This window comes from Amblyomma mixtum, chromosome 6 (genome assembly GCF_055824585.1).
Source record: "Amblyomma mixtum isolate Tamu chromosome 6, ASM5582458v1, whole genome shotgun sequence".
Lineage (NCBI taxonomy): Eukaryota > Metazoa > Arthropoda > Arachnida > Ixodida > Ixodidae > Amblyomma > Amblyomma mixtum.
This window is the reverse complement of record NC_143017.1, coordinates 67317598-67336766: the sequence shown is the minus strand read 5'-3', so window position 1 is coordinate 67336766 and position 19169 is coordinate 67317598. Positions and strand designations below refer to the sequence as shown.

The window sequence follows — 19169 nt, the reverse complement described above, 5'->3', positions numbered from 1 at the left end:
AATCTTTCTTTCTGGCGTTGCTCGGGAAGAGCAACCTGCGTCTCGCAAGCCCCACCGGTGGTTTTGTTTGAAACCGCCACCTGACGGTGCCGTGGCATACCGCTTAACCGCAGCGCCACTCCGGCGTTAGGGTTATGAAGACTTGCCACGAACTATCAATGTCACATATCTTGCGTGGGTACGTAGTAAGAGTTGTAACAGCACCAGAATTGGAATAGAATGGGGGATGAAGGACAATGAACTCAGAATTGGGATAGAATCGGAATTGCAAAATATTTAGAATTGGAACAGATTGCTCAGTGAAAGAAAAATGCCATTGCATTTTCTCTGCATCGATTCAACTTACCGCCCCTAAGTTGTTTTTTTTTTGGCCTGTGTTCTATTAATTATCATAGGCTCTTCATAGCAAAGGCGAGAAGAGAAGCCAAAACGCCTGTTTAGAAAACTGGCGCGCTTAGAAGGTGCAGGGGCTTTAATTGAGGCTTTTGTTGCGGCGGTCTTATAGCCTGGGCATACAACACATATGGTGAATTTCGTTCTGCCTTTAACAGTCTTTAACATAAAGATGAGCAAAATACAGCCATTTCTAGTCCATATCGTACTAAATCGGCGTCTTCTCAAAAACTCACGGGCATAAAGAAGCATCAAAGGCAACATACCTGGGTTAACAGGTACTCGCTTGATGAAAACGTGATTATAAGACACACGTAATATAAAACAGTAGTTATTACGTTTCGGGCATCCTAAAATGTTTAAGGGTTGGTGAATGTACTATGACGTCAGAGCTTCAATATATATAGTGTAAATTTGCTTAACTAGCTGTACCCGGCCTTTTACGTACACTAGCGAGAGATTACCGTTGTCGCGATTTAGTGTTCAGGAGTGGTTGAGTACTAAAGATCTGGTGCGACTACCGCGTGCTGATGGAGGCTATGGAGGGCACAGGCCGCCATTGGCACGTATCCACCGGTCTTCTTGGTCTCGTGTGCATCATGCGATCTGCTATAGCGCCAGGTAGCTAACTCAGAATATGCATCGGAAAAGAGTGATGCTGGGGAATATTGTGCAAGAGTCCTTGCTCGAACGGAGATCAAGGGTAAACCCTCTATCAAAAGTAAAGAGCCCAATGTATTTGCTTATGGGCCATGCTGTGTTGCTCGGTATGCATCGGCAGTGTCCCTGGTGTTTTGAAGGGGGGGTGAGGTAGACCAGTTAAGCTCTTCGCTTTTGACAAACGCTGTACATTCGGGAGAATGGCAGCTTTAGCAGAATGCGGGAGCAACGAATCGTTCACGTCAAAGCAAAAATGCTTCTTCCAGTGTGCAAGCCAACCAGTGAGTGAGTGAGTGAGTGAGTGAGTGAGTGAGTGAGTGAGTGAGTGAGTGAGTGAGTGAGTGAGTGAGTGAGTGAGTGAGTGAGTGAGTGAGTGAGTGAGTGAGTGAGTGAGTGAGTGAGTGAGTGAGTGAGTGAGTGAGTGAGTGAGTGAGTGAGTGAGTGAGTGAGTGAGTGAGTGAGTGAGTGAGTGAGTGAGTGAGTGAGTTAAAGATTCTTTTACATTACCCATGACCGGATTCTTTATTACTCGCGGAACATGTTGAGTGAATGAAACATTTGAAAAACTGGGATAATGAGAGCCTGATCGCTGCGCAAAGAAACTGATCGTGAGACAAGTATATCGGCTCCTTAACAGTAAATACCACCGCGAAAGCGCTCAATTTTTGCGACGGCAATTTCCTTCGACTGTATGCATGATCCCAGGGCAGCTCTTAAAACTCGTTGAACTTAGTTATTTTGGATCTTTCATAAAAACAGGCAACAAGGTATCCGTGTCAAAAGGCTTAAAGAGTAAATCACCTTCTTTGTCAGTCAACGGCATCTTTTTTGTGTGTGTAATATGAATCCAACATCCAATTATGGATATATTTCAACACTTTCCTGATTTCAATAGACGTACTAGTCGGCTGTCAAGAACATCTGTCATTCAACAGAGCCTGCAAGCACAAGCTGTCTTTTCAGCCCTAACAGAGCGTTGCCGCTCGCGCCGCGTCTTCAGTTCTCCAGATCGTTATTGCTGAACCACGAAATGTAGGGATTTCCTAATTGCAAAGCTCCTAACAACTGATCATATGTTCCTGAAAAACACAGACACACACAGAAAGCAGAACGCTCAGTAGAATTCGCGTACCGACAGAAATCTCAGAAGAGAAAACTCTGCGCACAGTTTACGAGAAATCCCATTTTTACGGCATCTAATGAGTAAACGTACACAACTTCAAACACTAGCTTCTCACAGACTGCTGGCTTAATCACGACTGCCAGTAACTAAACTTGAATCTTCAGTCACCGTCGTCAGGTAGAATCGCAAGGACGCATGTGGAAATAACATTTTCTTGCACATAACTGTACTCCGTTCTGTTAAGCCCACCTGAACTAGTAGTATTGCCTTTGTCTCTACGCACACTAAAATGAAGGCGATATTGAGCCTACTGTTAGGAGTACATTGCTGGGAATGCTAAAAAAACGTGGAGAGCTGGCCGAGTTTGGCAGGGAATCTATGTTGCATTGAGCCGCCTCGAAATGTTTCTTCCTCCGTCCATCTCGCCAGCTCTGCCTGTTTCCAAAATATCCAGACCTTCCACGCAGATGCGCCGGGTATCGATACAGTATCGCAGCAAACGGTACCGTGGAAAATGCATTCAAGTTACCCCATCAACGAGCGCTTCCCTTAAGCAAATGGCAGAGGCGGAGGTGGAGCTGAGAGGGATTTCGCGGAGAAAGGAGCGTGAAACGAGACCGGCCGGAAAAATATGGGAGCCCACCGAGCGAGAGAGAGCCCCCACATCAAACAGGCACCGTTTCGGACAAAAGATATAAGCCCTCCGCTCTTGATTCCGATCATTTGGAACGAAGAGAACCAAAGCCGCAGGAATCCATGCCTCGTGGAGAAAATGGGAGCGGCGCGGGACTGAAGTAAGGGAAAGAGAAACTTTATGGCAACTGAAGCGACCGAACAGAAAAGACCGAACCGAAAGAAAGGACGAAACGAGAGCTTAGAAAAAGAAAAAAAAAACCGGGGCGGCGCCCCCTTCGAGCTCAAATTGGGGAAGCAAGTCCCACTGGCGCGACCCCCCCACCCCCAACCCCCTGCTTCTCCCAATATCTGGACTCCTTTCTTCCCCCCTCGTGGCCCGCCTGGGGAGCACGTGGTCGACGACAGGCCCGCCCCTCGCGGCCGCGCGTCGAACTTGGCGCTCAGAGTGTGCTGGCGCGCTCCGGACGCGGCGCCCAGAAAATATGTTTCCACCGCCGGCGGCCGTGTAAATGTTCTCTCTGCTGGACCGCCGCGGCCACTGCGTGCGCGCACCCGACGCCGTCGCCGCCACGCGAATGTGCGCCCTGCGTCGCCGCTGACGAGAACGTATCGTACGTTTTCCCGCCACTGCTGTCGTCGTCCCGCGGACGCCGCTACGCTGCTACCCTCGGAGACTCGTAAAGTGTGCGTCTGTCTTCGCGCGCTCGTGGCCGGCTTCTCGTGGTCCGCTGGAGATTGCGGCGAGGCTGCCTACCACCCCAGAAGTTACTTTTCTTTTTCGCCTCGACGCGCGAGGACGTGTTGGTTCGGACCCCGTTGACAAGGGATTTTCGGGAGGAACCCTCGGCGCCTATTTTTGTCATCTTCGGGGCCGCCGTCTCGACTGCTGCTGCTGCTCTTCTTTTGCGTGTGACATTCTGCTGGGTTGCGCCACGGGTGCGAGATTTATCCCTTGCGTCCCGCCAGTTCGTACTGCGCGCCGTCAATTGGACGGCCTGTCAGATGCGTGGAGTCAGTGCGGAGACAACGGTCGGGGAGCTCTGAAGAGGTTGAAACGAATTTGCTTCGACAGGCTGTGAAGCAAAGGCTTTTCCCCGCTGAAAGCCTTTCCTCGGCCTCGTACCTTCTTTGTCCTTCTCGAAGTCATCTTTTGTTTTTGTTTTTTTGTCCTGCTATTCTTTTCTATTTCTTTCCGAGATTACATTTTCTGCAGCGCCACAGAGCGCACCGACAGCAGGACGAGCGAGGCTAGAGAGGAACCAGTGACAGCACAGATAAAAAAGGAAGTGGAATCAATTTCTTTTTCTTTTTTGCTCCCAGGAGACTTTGCAGCTTTTGTCGGCAACCTCGACTGTTCGCTTGTAGAATCTTCCGGCGAGTTCTAACTTCTTCCCAGAACGCCCTTGGCAGCGAGTGGTCACAGACCTGACTGTGGACGTGAATTTTAACCCACCGACTGCCCCTGGCCGCGTACAGAACGCCAGACAGCCATCGTCCGCCGAGTGTGAGACAAACTGCCTTTCGCTTCTGTTTCAAGAACAACTGGACAACGAGTGTCTTCGTTTTCTCTGTCGCAGCACCGTCCTCTTCGCTACATTCTTCTCTTTTATCCCGGATTGCGACGGCCTCGAGGCTTAAACGTGTTTGCGCCGCTTCCCGCTCTTTTTTAGCCCGGACTCTGGCTCCTTTTCGCTCGGGGCTTGAAACCTCCCGGTTTTAGTGAGCAGCGACCTGGAAGCGAAGAGAAGAGGATTGTCCGAGAGCGGCAAGACAGGACAAGCCATTAGAAAACACAAGTTTCAAGCTTGAAGCAGTCCTCTCCGGATCTTGGAAGGAGAAGAAGAAGCCGGGTTGGCTTGATTCCGTTTACTGCCTGCCGGCCCGCTTCAAAGTGTCAGTAGACAGTGGCGCCACCCCTGCCGTGGGCCTGCAGCGGACGGCCGATACGCTTAACGCAAGAAAAGCAGAGCGCGCCGAGAAGGAAGAGGAGAAAAGAAACGGGCAGCCGAATCGTCTCAACTAGAAAATCCTTTCCAAGGAGGTCTTCCTCATTTACGCGTGTGGTCTCCGCCCACCGGCTCGCCATCGCTCTTGCCGCAGCCGTCGAGACGGGACTCAACTTGCGGGGTTCGCTCGCTCGCCTTCTTCTTCTTCTTCGGCTGCGCTGCTTTCTTTGATTCGGCTCTTTCTTTTTCTCTTCCTATCTGGGCTTCTTTCGTCGCAGTTGTGCGCAACTGCCATCCGGCACCGACGCACGAACGCACCGGATACAGAGTGAGGGGAGCTCGGTCACCGGCAGCCGCACGGAAAGAAGGCGACGGCGGATACAACAAACGTGACACGTCATTTTGTTCCTGGCGTCGGGAGCTGCGCTAACAGCGGCCGTCCAGCCCTCCTTTATCTCCGGAAAGTCGTCGTTTTCGGGGCTGACATTTTCGCTGCCGCCGTCGTAGCGGCAGCCACCGTCGTCGCCACTGCCGGCACGGTGTTCCCACCTCACGTCGCGCGATCCTCGCCTTCGCTCCGGCGGCTCCGTCCTTTGCTCCTCCTGCGCCTCCCGCCACTTCCCCTCTTCTCCGGCACCACCGCGGCCGTTCTCTAGTACGAAGAGCGCCGAGATCTTCGACGACGCGACCACGCTAGCTCTGTCGCGTGCGGCGGTTCCCACCTCTTCCTTTATTACCAGCGTCACCGCTGCGACGTCGCCGAAGACCTAAACGAAGAGGGAAGAAGTCCGTGTCGCCTTCTTTATTACCACCGTTCTCTTTTTTTCTTTTCCTTAATCCCTCCTCTTTTTCTTTTTCCTTTCACCTACTTCCTGTGGCGCGCAGATTTGTGGCCTGACAATCGGAGCTCGATGTGCGGTTCGATGCGATCCCCCGACTGCCCAGTTCGTTTGCGCCGCACCGTTTGGTTCTGCCGACTTTGTGCTCTGTCGCTGCCCGGCCACGGCCCGCGGCGTTCTTGCCGCCCGGTCATCGAGGAGCACTGAGGAGGTGGTGACTCTTTTGCTGTTCGGAACGTGCTCGCGGGGAGTAAGCAACGCAAACATGGTGCTTTCTCGGCGAGCTCTGCTACTTGTGTCGGCCCTACTCGTGGCGCGGATCCCTGCGGCTATGTCGGCGCTCATCGAAGCTCGAGGTGAGAGGCAGGATTGCGACGATGAGTCGATTTGTCGCGGTAGGCTGATGATTACACCTCTGCTTGCTTTCTGTGTTTATTACTTTGATCAGGGATGCTGTGTTTGCATGATTTATGTGCCCGCGTTGCTTTCAAGTGTAAACATTTGGTGCTGTCTCGCTGAGCCGTTCTGCGCTGAAGTAAAAGCAGAAGCACAGCGAACATTGTGTTAGAACTAGATTAAAATAACGTCCCGTGGAACTAAGCTAGCCTTTGCTGGTGAGTGTTGCGCACCCTTATGCAGGGTGCCCGATTAGGATATGCCACGATTGAATGCATTTGCCCCCAATGTCTCCAGTTCCTATATTGAATGACATGTGAAACACAGCAAAGTGAGTCTTTGTCGATGCCTTTGTAAACTCTATACCAGAGTTTACTAGTTTTGCCGCAGATTTCTTGCGCACGACCGTTCAGTTTTTTTTTTCTTCAGCGGACGATATCCGCGCGTCGCACGAATTATTGAAACAATTCCTGAGAGCGCGCTAATTGAAATCGTTCAACTTTCTTTCATTGCTTAGGTTCTGTTGTGACAAGCAGGCTCCCTCGTTCAACGTTATGTATTTTGGATTTAAAACACCCGTGATTTTTTGCCTGATTTGCGCTTGATTATGAACCGGGGTTCGCATGCATGGCCTTTTTGTATATACAACGGGAATTTCCAATACACTGCTGTGTTTATTGTTTACGTCCTTTTGTACTGAGTTACGCTTTTCAGTACTTTATTTCAAAAGAAGATTGAAAGGTTCCCATCGAAGCTGCATTTTTATTTTTCAATGCTTCAGGTCCGTAATTCATAGCGCCTTCCATACTTCACAGATCAGATACGAAGTGTTTCAGTAAGGTATCAGTGGCCACTGAGCCTTAAGAAAATTGTCTTTAAACACAGTAGAACGTACAAAGTTCACAAAAAGAACATTGTTATTATTAACTTCATACTTCATACTTACGGCAGTAACAGGATGTGCCTCGAGTTAAACCATCAATGTGCATGCAAGAAATATCTTTCTCCGCAATAAATCCATGACCACAGTACTCCATTTGTAAATGAAAAGTGGGATATAAGTAAGATAAAAAATTACCCGGCTCTTTGTCGTACCCAGCAAAAAATCAGTGGCGACAGCCAAGGTTCAGCGTACAACTGTCTACAAACTATCGCGCTGCCTCAGCGCGTGCTTCGGTGCCATTCAAAATCTACTACGGCTCAACACAGAGCAGACGTATGAGAAATGATGCGCTTCACTATAGCTAGGCAGCCGACGCTAATAAATTTCTTTCCAAATAGAAAGTCCTGTACTTAGCTTGCTAGGGTTTATAGCTTTTATATCAGCGTTACACATTGTAACACACACTCTGACTGTTTGCCACTCTGCGTCAGTTTCGCTGGCCCGGCGTGCACTGGCAGCAAAAGTCTGCATATACACTACACGATCTGAAAGAACGAGCCAGCTCTGAGGCTCTTCCCCTGTAAAAAAAAGAAAAGAAAGAAAGAATGAGGAAGGGGGTGGGGGGACGTTTTGCTGGATTTCACGGACAAGGCATAAAAGAGATTTTATGTTAAGAAAAGTTCCGCGATGCATCGTTTGAATAACCAGAGAAGACTTCTTAAATTGAAAGTATTCCTATTCTCATTCACTGTCCAATTATCTTCATGCTATCTAAAGTTTGTTCAAGAGAGCTGCTTTTTTGTTTAAATGGTAACGTGGAGAAAATAGCTGAGTTTGAGACGCAGCAGCGTGGGACATGAAAACGCTGCCAGCTATGCAATTCCTAATTTTCAACAGCGTAAACCATGCCTTGGAGTATGCTATTCGAATCTCACCCGCATGGCCTGAGCCTACTGTCTTGCATTACCTGGACGGAATCGGAAAGGATGGAATCATCTGTAAGTCTGAGGTTAGTTTAAGCTAAGCTCATTTGCTTGAGACCATTTATCAAAGACCCCCTCATTCATTCTAAATGATCGATAGCCAGGTGTCGGCGAAGAACAGATTGCCATCACGAAGGCTTGAAGCACAAGGCTCTGGGTTTGAAATGACTAATGAAGAAGCGGTAATGGTGCTTTGCGATAAGTGCAGTAGTCCGCCAGTATCTGATAGTGGAAGAAAATATTCTGGAGAAAGACAACAGCATCTGTACTCTTCAGTATCACTCAAGTTGACCAAGCTGGAACTGCGCGCAAACTTCGCCTTGCCAACGTCGTTCTTGTGACGTCCAGTACATAGTACTGAAAAATGAAGACACACGACCCAAACGGAAACTGTACTAAAAATGCTCCGCAGCCAAGGCAAGCCGTAATCTGCGTATGAGATTCGGGGACTGTTCATTTAGTGTATCTTTGGAAAATAGTGTGTGCGAATGGTGTTGGACGCCGATCGTCGAAGCCTCTGTGTTGTCGTCCATGAGCCATTTCTGAACTGATTAAGATATAAAAAGACACGTTAAGCCGCGAAAGCCGTCGCAGATCACCACTTAAGTAAACAAAAAATGCGACGAGGATTAATAACGTCATTCCTGATATTCAGAGGGCTGTGCAGAGATATCAAACTGCGGTACATTTTACCTGGGCGTCCGAGATAAATTTCAGAATGTTTTTCTAGAAATGCGGAGTCGTACGTGCTTAACTTCATAGAAAACGAATTCAAGCTTAGCTATACTCAGATTGGTTAAAAGGACATATTTTGACTCAAAAGAAAAACTTATTAAGTTAAGTGAGGCTCACCTGGCTTCAGAGCAGAAGTTATTTGCAAACCAAGTCCAAGAACTCTTACTTTTTCAGGTAGATAAAATGGTCATAACCTTAAAACAGTTTTTAAATATTCACTGGTGTGCACAGTGAGGCACAGCTACCTTAATTTAAAAGTATTCACTAGCTAATTCATATTATTTTTCTCGGGTGGCGAAGAAAGAGCGAAAGACTGAAGCTCAAAACAGGTAATAACGCAAATAATGACAACGCAAGAAATTCGACCAGTCAGCCTAGGCCGAGGACCACCGCCGGTGTTTCAAACACTAAATTAACATTTCCTACCGTGTCGAGTACTACGTACGGCAATATGGTTCGGTTTGTTTTGATTTGTGGGGTTTAACGTCCCGAAGTGACTCATTCTTTGAGGGACCGCGTAGTGGAAGGCTCCGGACAATTTCAATTATCTGGGCTTCCTCAACGTGCACTGACATCGCACAGTACACGCGCCTCCAACATTTCGCCCATCGAAATGCTAGAAACCCGTCGAACTGCTTGTCGTCAAGGGTGCGCTAACTTCTGACGCTCAGCCATGCTACTGCGGGTTCATTTCTACATTTTCTTGCGAACTGCTCTTATAGAAGGGGTCTGCATGGGAAACGTCCGCGCGCAATTTAGAACAAAACAATAATTTGGTTTGGAGGGGTAGATAAGCCGGCCCTGGTAATTTTCTTTAACTAAGAAAAAACTCACAGCTGAGTGATGAAACCTTAACTCTTTCACATAGGTGTACAGTCTTTGTAAAAAATACGCAGCTCAAGGGATTTCCTTCCAAGCCGTGTAATTGGGCTCATTAGCACATTTGACAGTCCTAACTAAACTTGGTAAGGTCGAGGACTTAAGGTCCTCCAGCTTTCGTGATGTTGGGTTCCTTGAGTAAGCAAAAGGAGCCGCGCTGCAGGTCTCGGAAGCAGACCCCTTGGGCTGTATACTTTTGACAGACTGTACAGGGGCGATGAAAAGAAACGCGAACAAAGTGGAGCCGGCGCTCCGCTGTTCGCATTCATTATCGGGCCGCCGTGGTGGCTCAGTGCATGAACTATATACAAGCCATTATGAAAACAGTGTTAAACAATACATATTGAAAAGACCATGCACTAGAAAAGGGGCAATGCAGAGCACATCACTAATAGTGAGTGCCACTCCGGTTCGTACTCAGTCTGGGCATACACGTCTCTTAGATGAACAACTATTTGACTGAAGTGATCCTTTGTAGACACAACAGGTTCACAGTGTCTGTCCATCATGCGGGTTTTCCAGAGGCTGTGCAGTCCAATCAGAAAGAACATATCCAGGGGTTCAACAACAAATGGCAGCGCAGTGAGATAGCGAACAGAATGTGGAGTCAGATGAATTCTTTTTTTAAATGTGCGTTGCAGGATATCCCAGAAGAGTACTGCATCTTTGCAACTGATTACATCACTGTAATAAATACCATGTTGAAGAAAAAAAAATGGTGGCTCAGTGGTTATGGTGCTCGGCTGCTGACCCAAAAGACGCGGGTTCGAACCCGGCCGCGGAGGCGAAATTCCTTTGGAGGAGAAATTCTAGAGGCCCGTGTACTGTGCGATGTCAGTGCACGTATCCCAGGTGGTCGAAATTTCCGGAGCCCTTCACTACGGCGTCTCTCATAGCCTGAGTCGCTTTGGGACATCACGCTCCATAAACCAAACCAGCATTCATTATCATCACGCTTTTTCTTGGTCGAAAAACGACGCTAGAGTCTTTCGTGATGCATTCAAGGACGACATTTTTTTTTTTTACCACCCAGGTAAAACCGCGATCAAAAGACATTCGAACAGCGGCGCGCGTAGGCGCCGCGTTTTTCGCGTTTCTTTCCACCACGATAGTACATTGCACGTGTTTCCTTAAACGTAACACCTAGTGTACCACATGCCACATCCTGAACATAGTGCAACAAATGTTTTGCATTATTTCTGTCGCTTTTCCTTTACTCTTCTTTTCTTGTAATCAAGAAAGATCATTAAATTTTCGTTTTCTTGAACATGTGCCGAGGCCAGAAATCGCTCTTGAGTTGCGTCTTTTTTTTTTTCACTTTGCGGTGCATCTCCTTAGAAACCTCGAAATACAACAGCTCCTAGAAATGCTTTCACTTTCGCTCCAGCGTCATTAAAGTCTCCACTGGTGCTTTTGTTCATTTTGTGCCGTCAGAAACATTTCAACTTAATAGTCTTGCTCCATCTGTCTCCTTTACGGTGAAAGTCAGGTTTCTGATTTAACGGACAGCATACTTCCTCGTTAATTCGCTAAATCCAGACAGCTGTCTTAAACATTATTGCCCGTTTTTTTTTTCTTCGTTTCTCATTAACTGTAATATAAATGCTTTCTTGAACTTTCGCAGGCTTCGTTGTGGTTCCGCTTTCTAGCGTGCATTCTGCTTGCTTCTGTCGTTTTCTGTTTTATTTATGAACGAACTTATCCATTTTATTATTCGGTTAGGTTTCAATTCAACCTGAGCAAACTTAAAAAAAATGTTAATGAAACTCGCTTAACTCGCCTTAGGCTTTCCAAAAGATTTCTCAGTTTATGAATCCTAGCCTGTCTTAAGGAAAGGGCACATCGCATAACCGAAATTTGGTAATCAATCATCTGTCTTGTTGTTTAGAAATCTATTTAAAAGTTTCTCCCCCTTTCATTAGCTTAGTAACAAGACCTGCTTGCACATTATGGTAAAATATTAGGCGTTGCTCTTTTATTCGAGAACGCCAGTCTAAAGCGCAATATAATGCGCAACGCTAACGTTCAGTGTATTTCATGTTCCATGTTTACTAAAGCTCGCTGTTAAAGACTTGGTATACGAGTTAGGAATACATACAATAAAAAGTAATTGAGATACTTAGAGTCGGGAACGTTAATGGCGTAATGAAACGTTCCGGTTCGAATGGTGTTTTTTTCGTTCACTCTGAGCTCATATTTATAAAAAGTTAGGTACGTATATCGGACAGTCAAGTAGCTGTTTCCTAGTTAACCGGCTCTGATATCCTACATATTCGCGTGTCTGCATTGTTCAGAGTTAAAAGTATGAGTTCTGTAGCTAATCAACCCTCGGGAAAAGGGACGAGAACTTTAACGTAATGTCGGAAATGATGCATCGCTTAAAATAACATCGTTGAGTGGTTGCCGAATTTCATGAAGGCGTCATATTTCGATGACTTAGCTTATTATATCAGCAGCCTTATTGTCTGTGATGTTTTTCTGTATTAGACGTATTGTAGAACAAAGCTTATTAAAAATGTTGCGCAAAATGCTTTTTAAAGGATTCTAACTAATGGCTTTGATTGAAACCGACTACACAGCCATGTGCATCAACAGCAACACAGTGAGCTGTGACTGCGAGCACTAAACGTGAAAAAAATGCACTGAGTGCCAGATTTGTCAAACAATGCGCGGATTTCAATGAATAATTATTTCTTCTTTCTGTGTGCTGAAGGTAAGTAAGTTTAGCTTTTTCCTAATGCAAACTGACTTGAGTAGTTTCGAGCTCAGCCCATAACGGGAGCAGTCCTAACTAGGACAGATGCTTCAGTAATATTTTTCCTTTAAAGCAACCTTTCTTAACAAATAAAGGGGAAGGAGAGGGGGGGGGGGGGGGGGGGGTGTCGTTGGCAGGCATTGTTTCGCGCTTTTCAAAAGTCGACTTTGAGTAATTTTCTGAGAGGGGAAAAAAGAATGCCAGAAAAAACACCAGTGGCCCGCAAGTAGTGCACACAACACTAAGAAAAGGAAATAAAGGCGGTAGGCAAGAAAAATGTCATGTGCAAAGTAAATCTAGCCAGAAATCTTGCGTTGGACATGCACCTTCCTTTTTCCACCTTAGTCGTCAGGTTAGTCCGCTTCTTTCGACGCTCGCTCTCCACTGAAGAAAAAATAGTACGTTCGATGGAGGCGCAAAGATATAAAGTGAAACGAAGAAAAATATGTGTCGATATATCTGCATTCAATATTGATAGCCTCATCATTAAGTAGCACCGATGCTAAAGCTTTATGCGCCGCTTCTATTCTGATAAAGCTGCACGGCCTGGAAGTAAAACATGTAACTCCACCCTACCGCAAGAGTTGTATAAAATTTTTTGAGCTCCCTGACTGGAATGAAAAATTAGACGCAAAACTAAACCACTTTGCCCAAATCAAATCCACTCATTTATTACGCATCAGAAATACTTCTTAGGTTTTGCGCAGCATAATTACGTAACATTTGCATCGATATTCTAGCTCGCGCATTGACTTTCGCTCGCACAGATCTGTCATAATGGCAGAGGGGCCACCGGTGCTCGATGCGTCGGTCATGTTTCCGCTGCTGCAATTACTATTCACTCATAGCTAAAAACAGCGCGCACTATTCGGAAAGTATCAGATTTAAAGAATCAACTTTGTGCGAAACTCGTTCCCAACGTTTTTTTTCACCTTTTTCCACCTTTTCCTATTTTTTTTACTTTTTTCCTATATGAAGTTGGAGTGCTCCAGTTACAGCGAATAAATACTTGCTGTTGTACTTCTTGGTTTCTATTCAACATGAATGGCGCAAGGGAACGAACACAGAAAGATGCTCTTTCTGTTTTTCTGCCTTCCTGGGTCTTTTTCCTAGCGCCACTCAAATTTACAGAGAATAATCACTGTGTAATAACTTTTAATCTCAGCAAAAATAGTATTATGGCCACTCTTTCATTTCTGACTTCAAAGTTCTTATTAAACCTGACTACCAAGTTGACACGAAAGAACATTAGACACATTCCTACAGGATAGGCCCATATTAACAGTTTTTCCACTGGACATGAGAGAAGCCAACAGCCACAGAAACCAAGGAGCACAGGGGATTTTTTAATTAATTTTTTTTGTGCGTGGTGTTGATCAAGTAAGAATATTACTGTCGCTTAAAGCTAATTGATTAGAAAAGCAGAAGAAAAAACAACCACATGCCGCCGGTGGGATCGGAACCCACGACCTTCGAATTACGCGTCCGGTGTTCTACCTCTGAGCTACGGCGACGGCTGTCAAACCTTCTGCTTTCGGGGGTATTTTATGTTTTACAAATAACCTAACCTTGAGAGTGTTCATCAGCACCACCCACGTTCGTAAGCGGCGGACGTGGGTGGTTCTTTTACACTTATGAAATAAGTTGGGGAACATACGTGAACGATCATTCTCTTGGGATCAAGAATACAACACAAACTAAAGAAAGATGCACTGCACCGCATTATTCCCGAAAACAGCTGAGAGGCAAAGAGAAAAAAAAAGCTCAGTGAGTCGTATTCTATGGACGCTGCAAGACGCACAAAAGCATTGTCTTTAAAGCGTCTTCACGACGCGATACGCTTCCCGCTAATTTGAGCGTGCCAGCGCGACAGCAAAACAAATTAGCAAGTTCCAGCGCACTGCCGGGGATGTCGCCGAAAAGAGCTCCCTGTAGCGTTCAGATACGGAATCTGTTCTCTGCTCCTTTATACTTCTCTGCTCCGGGCACCGTATCTTTCTGGCTAAGAGAACCACGCTGCTGCCAGAGAGCGGCTCAAGCAGCGGTCCGACCAGGGTTTGGCTCGACGGGCCACTGAAAAGAAACGCGTTATCTCTCAAGTTTGAGCAAGATTTATGTTCCTACGCCGCAGCGAATCCACTGATTGCGAGCCCGCAGTGTTCGTCTTGCGTTGCCGCGTGGTATGCTGGTCGCTGTCTCGGCAGTTGGCAACAGCGCTGCTGAAGCGACCAACATACTCCACCAATTAGGAGCTCGAAAGATTGCCGCAGTAGGCGCCTCGCTTTGAGCATTGTTGCTTCGCGGCGACTGCATACGCATTTATGCGAAAGGTTATAGTTAGGACTCATAAACTTCTCTTCATGGCAACAGGATCCGATAAATAACACTAAGCAATTTGCAACATTGTATTTCTAAATGAATGTGCGTTCGGGATGTTCCGTTTCACGTCGCAAGCGTTAAGTTGATGTTTCCTGTAAGTACGCCTCGAGGGAGCTATACTGATATGAAGTACCTGTAGCGTATATTCCGCTCCGCGATCGCGTCAGCCACGTGTGCGGTTTCACGATGGAGCAACAACCTCATTCCGACGTCCTCCTTAACAAAGCGCAAGGCCGAAGCAGCCCACGTAGCTCCGATAGCCTCCTCCGAGCTAAACCATTCATTCTTCATCTCTCCCGCAGTTCCCGTTTTTCTGTGGTTTTTTTTCTTACAAAGAAATGTCACCTCTGAATGCAAACAACGAATTCCGAGATATATTTGTTAGAGAATTCAGGCCGAAAGCCACCGGGGTTGGTGCACGAGGACCGCGCTCTTTCATACTGACTAATGGTCTATTTGATCGATCGCGCCCCAGGTCGTACATTTTACTTTGGAGTTCGTTTTCTTTCTTTCTTTTTTTTTTTACACTCGTTCTCTCTCGGCAGCCGGCTATGAAGAGAATGCGCTCGGACGGACGTTGAAAAATGCTAGCAGATTCCACCGAGCGCCATAAAATAACGCCCCCGGAGCCAGATATCAATACTTTTTTTATTATTTCCTCTTTTTTTTATCCATAACACTGCCGGAGAATGCTCCCCGGTCGGGTAGGACAAAACGCGTTCAAGCATTTAAGCGGAACGGCTCAGCAACATTTACGGTTATGCCTGCTGAGCGGATGAGCGCATTCAAATTACATGTTGGGAAATGGCTATCCCAGCATGAAGCGTATTGAGGAAACTGCTTATTTTGTTACAAGTGCAGCTTTTACGGCTTGAAACAACTAGACGGAAAGCCCGTAGTTTATATTCGGAAGATTATATGCCCCCGAAGATAAGTTCACAGTGCTCGTACCTGACGGCATAAACTTGCACGTATTTGGGAAATAGATACCGAAAAGACACAGATCAAATAGCGAGACGACGTACATACCATGAAAAATAAAGTGTTTAAATTGTTATTAAGCATCGCTCAAATTGCATCTTTAGTGTTACCCTACCGGTATTGCTCGCATTCTCAAATCGATTATATAACTCAAAATAAAGATCCCCACAGGTACTATCGGGGACAAAAGTTTGCGGGACGCGAGTTCTTGGAAAAACGTCTATCGTAGCTCCACGTTGCTACCCAGTCGCCTGATATTGTATGCAGGTGTGAAAAGCCTAAATTCTCCTTCCTCCGGTGACAATATCAAGGTGATAGTGAGGTGGAGTTGCAATGAGCATTTTTCCAAAAACCCGCATCCCGCAAACTTTTGTCCCCGATAGTACATGTTCACTATTAAAATCACGCAGGCCCTATCACTCGTATCCGTATATGTCGCAACTTCGTGCTATAAAACTCATCTCAGGGTGTTCCGCTCAGACTCACGCAGATAAGTGGCAGTCTTCATCTTGCTACTGACTCTTTCAGTGCAAGAAACTCAAAATGTTTCACCCCAGGAAACTGTTTCAATGACAAAATCGTTCCAGAAGGGCAATCGTGTTATGCTTAAGCCATCTTGCGTACATTTTACGTGTTCGGTTGCACACGAAAACTGGTATTAAGGCGAGAATCTAGTCTTTATAGTATAGAAAATCAATCTTACAAAAGATCAGTCTGGACTGGTTCAGTCGTCCTTAATTTAAACGAAGCGTAACAGACATGAACGAAGTCACAGAGGTGGAAGGAAAGGGTCGCTAAATTTCAGGTTTGCGATCAGATTTCAGGCTTTACAGAATTTTTGAAAATAGGCTTTTTGAATTCGAAGGGCGCTTATTTCAGCATAGCGCTGTAGTGGTGAAGTTCACCAGAATACAGCTAAGACGTGCTAAATAGCAGGCTGGTTAACTAACACTGAATAGTTAACTTTTCAACTATGGCTGTTAGGCACCTTAATTATACAGGGGCCTGTAGACCACGGTAAATAATATCTATATCAGTTTTTTACAATTTCGAAAACACGGTGCCCCTCGGCGCTGTGGGCCAACAAATCTTGGCTATTTCGATGAGCTACGTGCACTGGAGAGGTTGCTTTGCCTGCAAACTTCTCGAAAGCGCATGTATTTTGACGCGATGCAAGCAAAATTTGTCGGACCACAGCGCTGAGGGTAAGCGTTTGTCGAAATTATAAAAACTGATATGGATATTATTTACAGTGGGCTACATGCCTCTCGATAATTAAGGAGGGTAAAAGTAAGGTAAAAAAGTTAACTATTCAATATTGGTTAACCAGCCTGCTAGTTAGCACGTCTTGGTTGTGTTCCAAGATAATAAACCGCTGAAAATGCTATGCCGATAAAAGCGTTCTTCTAATTCGAAGAGCCTATTTTCAAAAATTGTGTACAGTCTTAGGTGAAACACCCTGTACGCGTAAACCATGTGATCACCTCTAATGAAATAAAGACAATAGTTAGCACCCGTCCCGTCCACATCTGTGTCTTTTTCCATGTTTTTTTGTACGCTCCCACCTAGAATACGAGGAATGCTTCCAATCGTAAAAGAAACTACTGGCCGGCATTATGGTTGCTACTGGGAAAAACAATGAAATGTATGAGTTTACCAGCGTGTCGGATGACTCGGATGCGAATATATGAATGAGTTAATCCAGAAACTTTTTAATGGTGTTTTTTTGTGTTGTAAAAAAAAAGGGAGGGAGCGGAAGGCGTCTTAAGAATTTTTTTAGTTTGACATGTATTCCTACAAACATCTTATGCTGCTGTACCCACTAAGGTAAAACGCCGCCACACTCGGTGAAAAAAAAAAAACCTTGTATCCTCTCGGTAGAGCACCAGCGCTGTCCAGCTATAGAGATGAAATATGATCGTGTCTAGCAGAAATATAAAAAAAATCCTCTTTTTGCTCAAAACAGAGTGAGGACGTAACGGAGACCGGAGACCAGTGTCGTAATATAGTGTCATCGTGGTGGTCTTCCAATTTTTGAAACTTCTGTACGTGTTTGTGTTCGAATGCAATGAATTCGGGCTTATAAATTTTTATACATTCACTTACATGCTTTGCGGATAAAATCTGTGACTGACGCTGTACGAACAGAATGACTTAAAATAATTTATAAGCATAATTTTTAGTATAACTTCTGAACAGCGATTTGTTCGCGATGTCAGAAGAGAGATGTCAGAGAAGAGATACATGGAACCTGGAAGTGTAGTTCAACCACTCCTCACACCGTACCAGCAACCGACACAAAAATGACGCCACCGAACAAAAGTTCTGTCGGGAAATAATGATAAGTGAGCTAATGAATAAAATTATGACGGCGCATAAGAATTCTTCTGTTGTGTAGTGTAAGTTTTATATCACTGTATGTGCTTGGCACTGCAGGAATATATAAGGGCACGATTTTAGTGAATATGTAGTGCTAAAGCAACAACACAAAATTTTGTGTCTCAAGGAGCCTTTAGTGCGTATTGTAACCAGATGCGAAACACTCCTCGCGAATTGAAGCCGCACTTGTAGACATGCGGCTAGTGTCTTCGTGGAGTCCTTTACTTTATCACGATAATAATCCTAACACCAAAACCTGGAACGCATGCAGCAGAATAGAAAACTGCTTTGCAAGGACATGACAGCGGGCTTTCTCGTCCATTTGACATTTAAAAATCTAGGCTGTGCCCGATTTAAATATTATTTATAAGTGAAATATTTGATCTAAGAGAAGCACAAAAAATGGCACCGGCAAAATGGCAAAATACACACAATAGTTAAAAATGGGGGTGCGTGGGCCATTTAGTTTAACAAGCTGTATGTTTTCAGAACCTTATATTCACATTGAATTCATGTTATATTTCGTTGCTTTATCATACATAATCTTGCGACCCGTATTTGTTCGTCCGTACCTTATTTTGTTTATTCTACCTGCCTCAGCTCATAGAGTTTTCTACATACCTGTCTAGAGCGTTTGGGCGGCTCACTCTGTTGTGCATTTATTACATGCGCCACTGCCTGGTGGGCCCCATATAACTTTTAATGTCGCATGGAGTTCAGCACAATTCATGCGAATGTGCATGCGCGATAGACTCTTGTTTCGAGCCCTAGACCACTCGTAAGTGATGCCAGTGTGCTATCTGATGCACCGTTCGTGCGCTCTAATCAGGTGTCGGGACGAATGAAAATTTTTGTAGTTGCTTTCAGAAAAGATTGGAAAAAGTTTCTCTTGCTTTTCACGTTCGAAGTATGTTCTTCCTCCTTTCTTTCCCGCTTCTATTTTTTTTTAATCTTTCCTGCGCTCCCCTTATCTGCAGGTCAAAGAAATGGCATCAAGTTCTGGTTAACGTCACCGCCTTTATTTTGCTTTCATCTTTTCTTTGAGGTCGTGTTTGAAATCATGTCTTTTTTATTTTATCAAGCTAGCTTTGCTTCACGAATGTGAGGTATCTTCAGCAAGTATTCGCGACATCACTTCACTGGTAACACTGAAGCGTCAGCTGACTCAATTTTGTTCGTCCAAACAAGATGACACACGTCCG

The 19169-nt window shown here is 45.5% G+C and overlaps 1 protein-coding gene across 1 annotated transcript in view; it reads left to right on the top strand.

Annotated features, from left to right (window-relative positions):
• Positions 1-5609: 5609 nt before the first annotated feature.
• LOC149339295 (protein turtle homolog B-like) overlaps positions 5610-19169 on the top strand; it is a 530441-nt gene continuing 516881 nt past the window's right edge. The window contains exon 1 of the mRNA XM_089548043.1: positions 5610-5953. Coding sequence (XP_089404169.1) covers positions 5863-5953 — 91 coding nt within the window. The 5' untranslated portion in view covers positions 5610-5862. The remainder of the gene's footprint in view (positions 5954-19169) is intronic.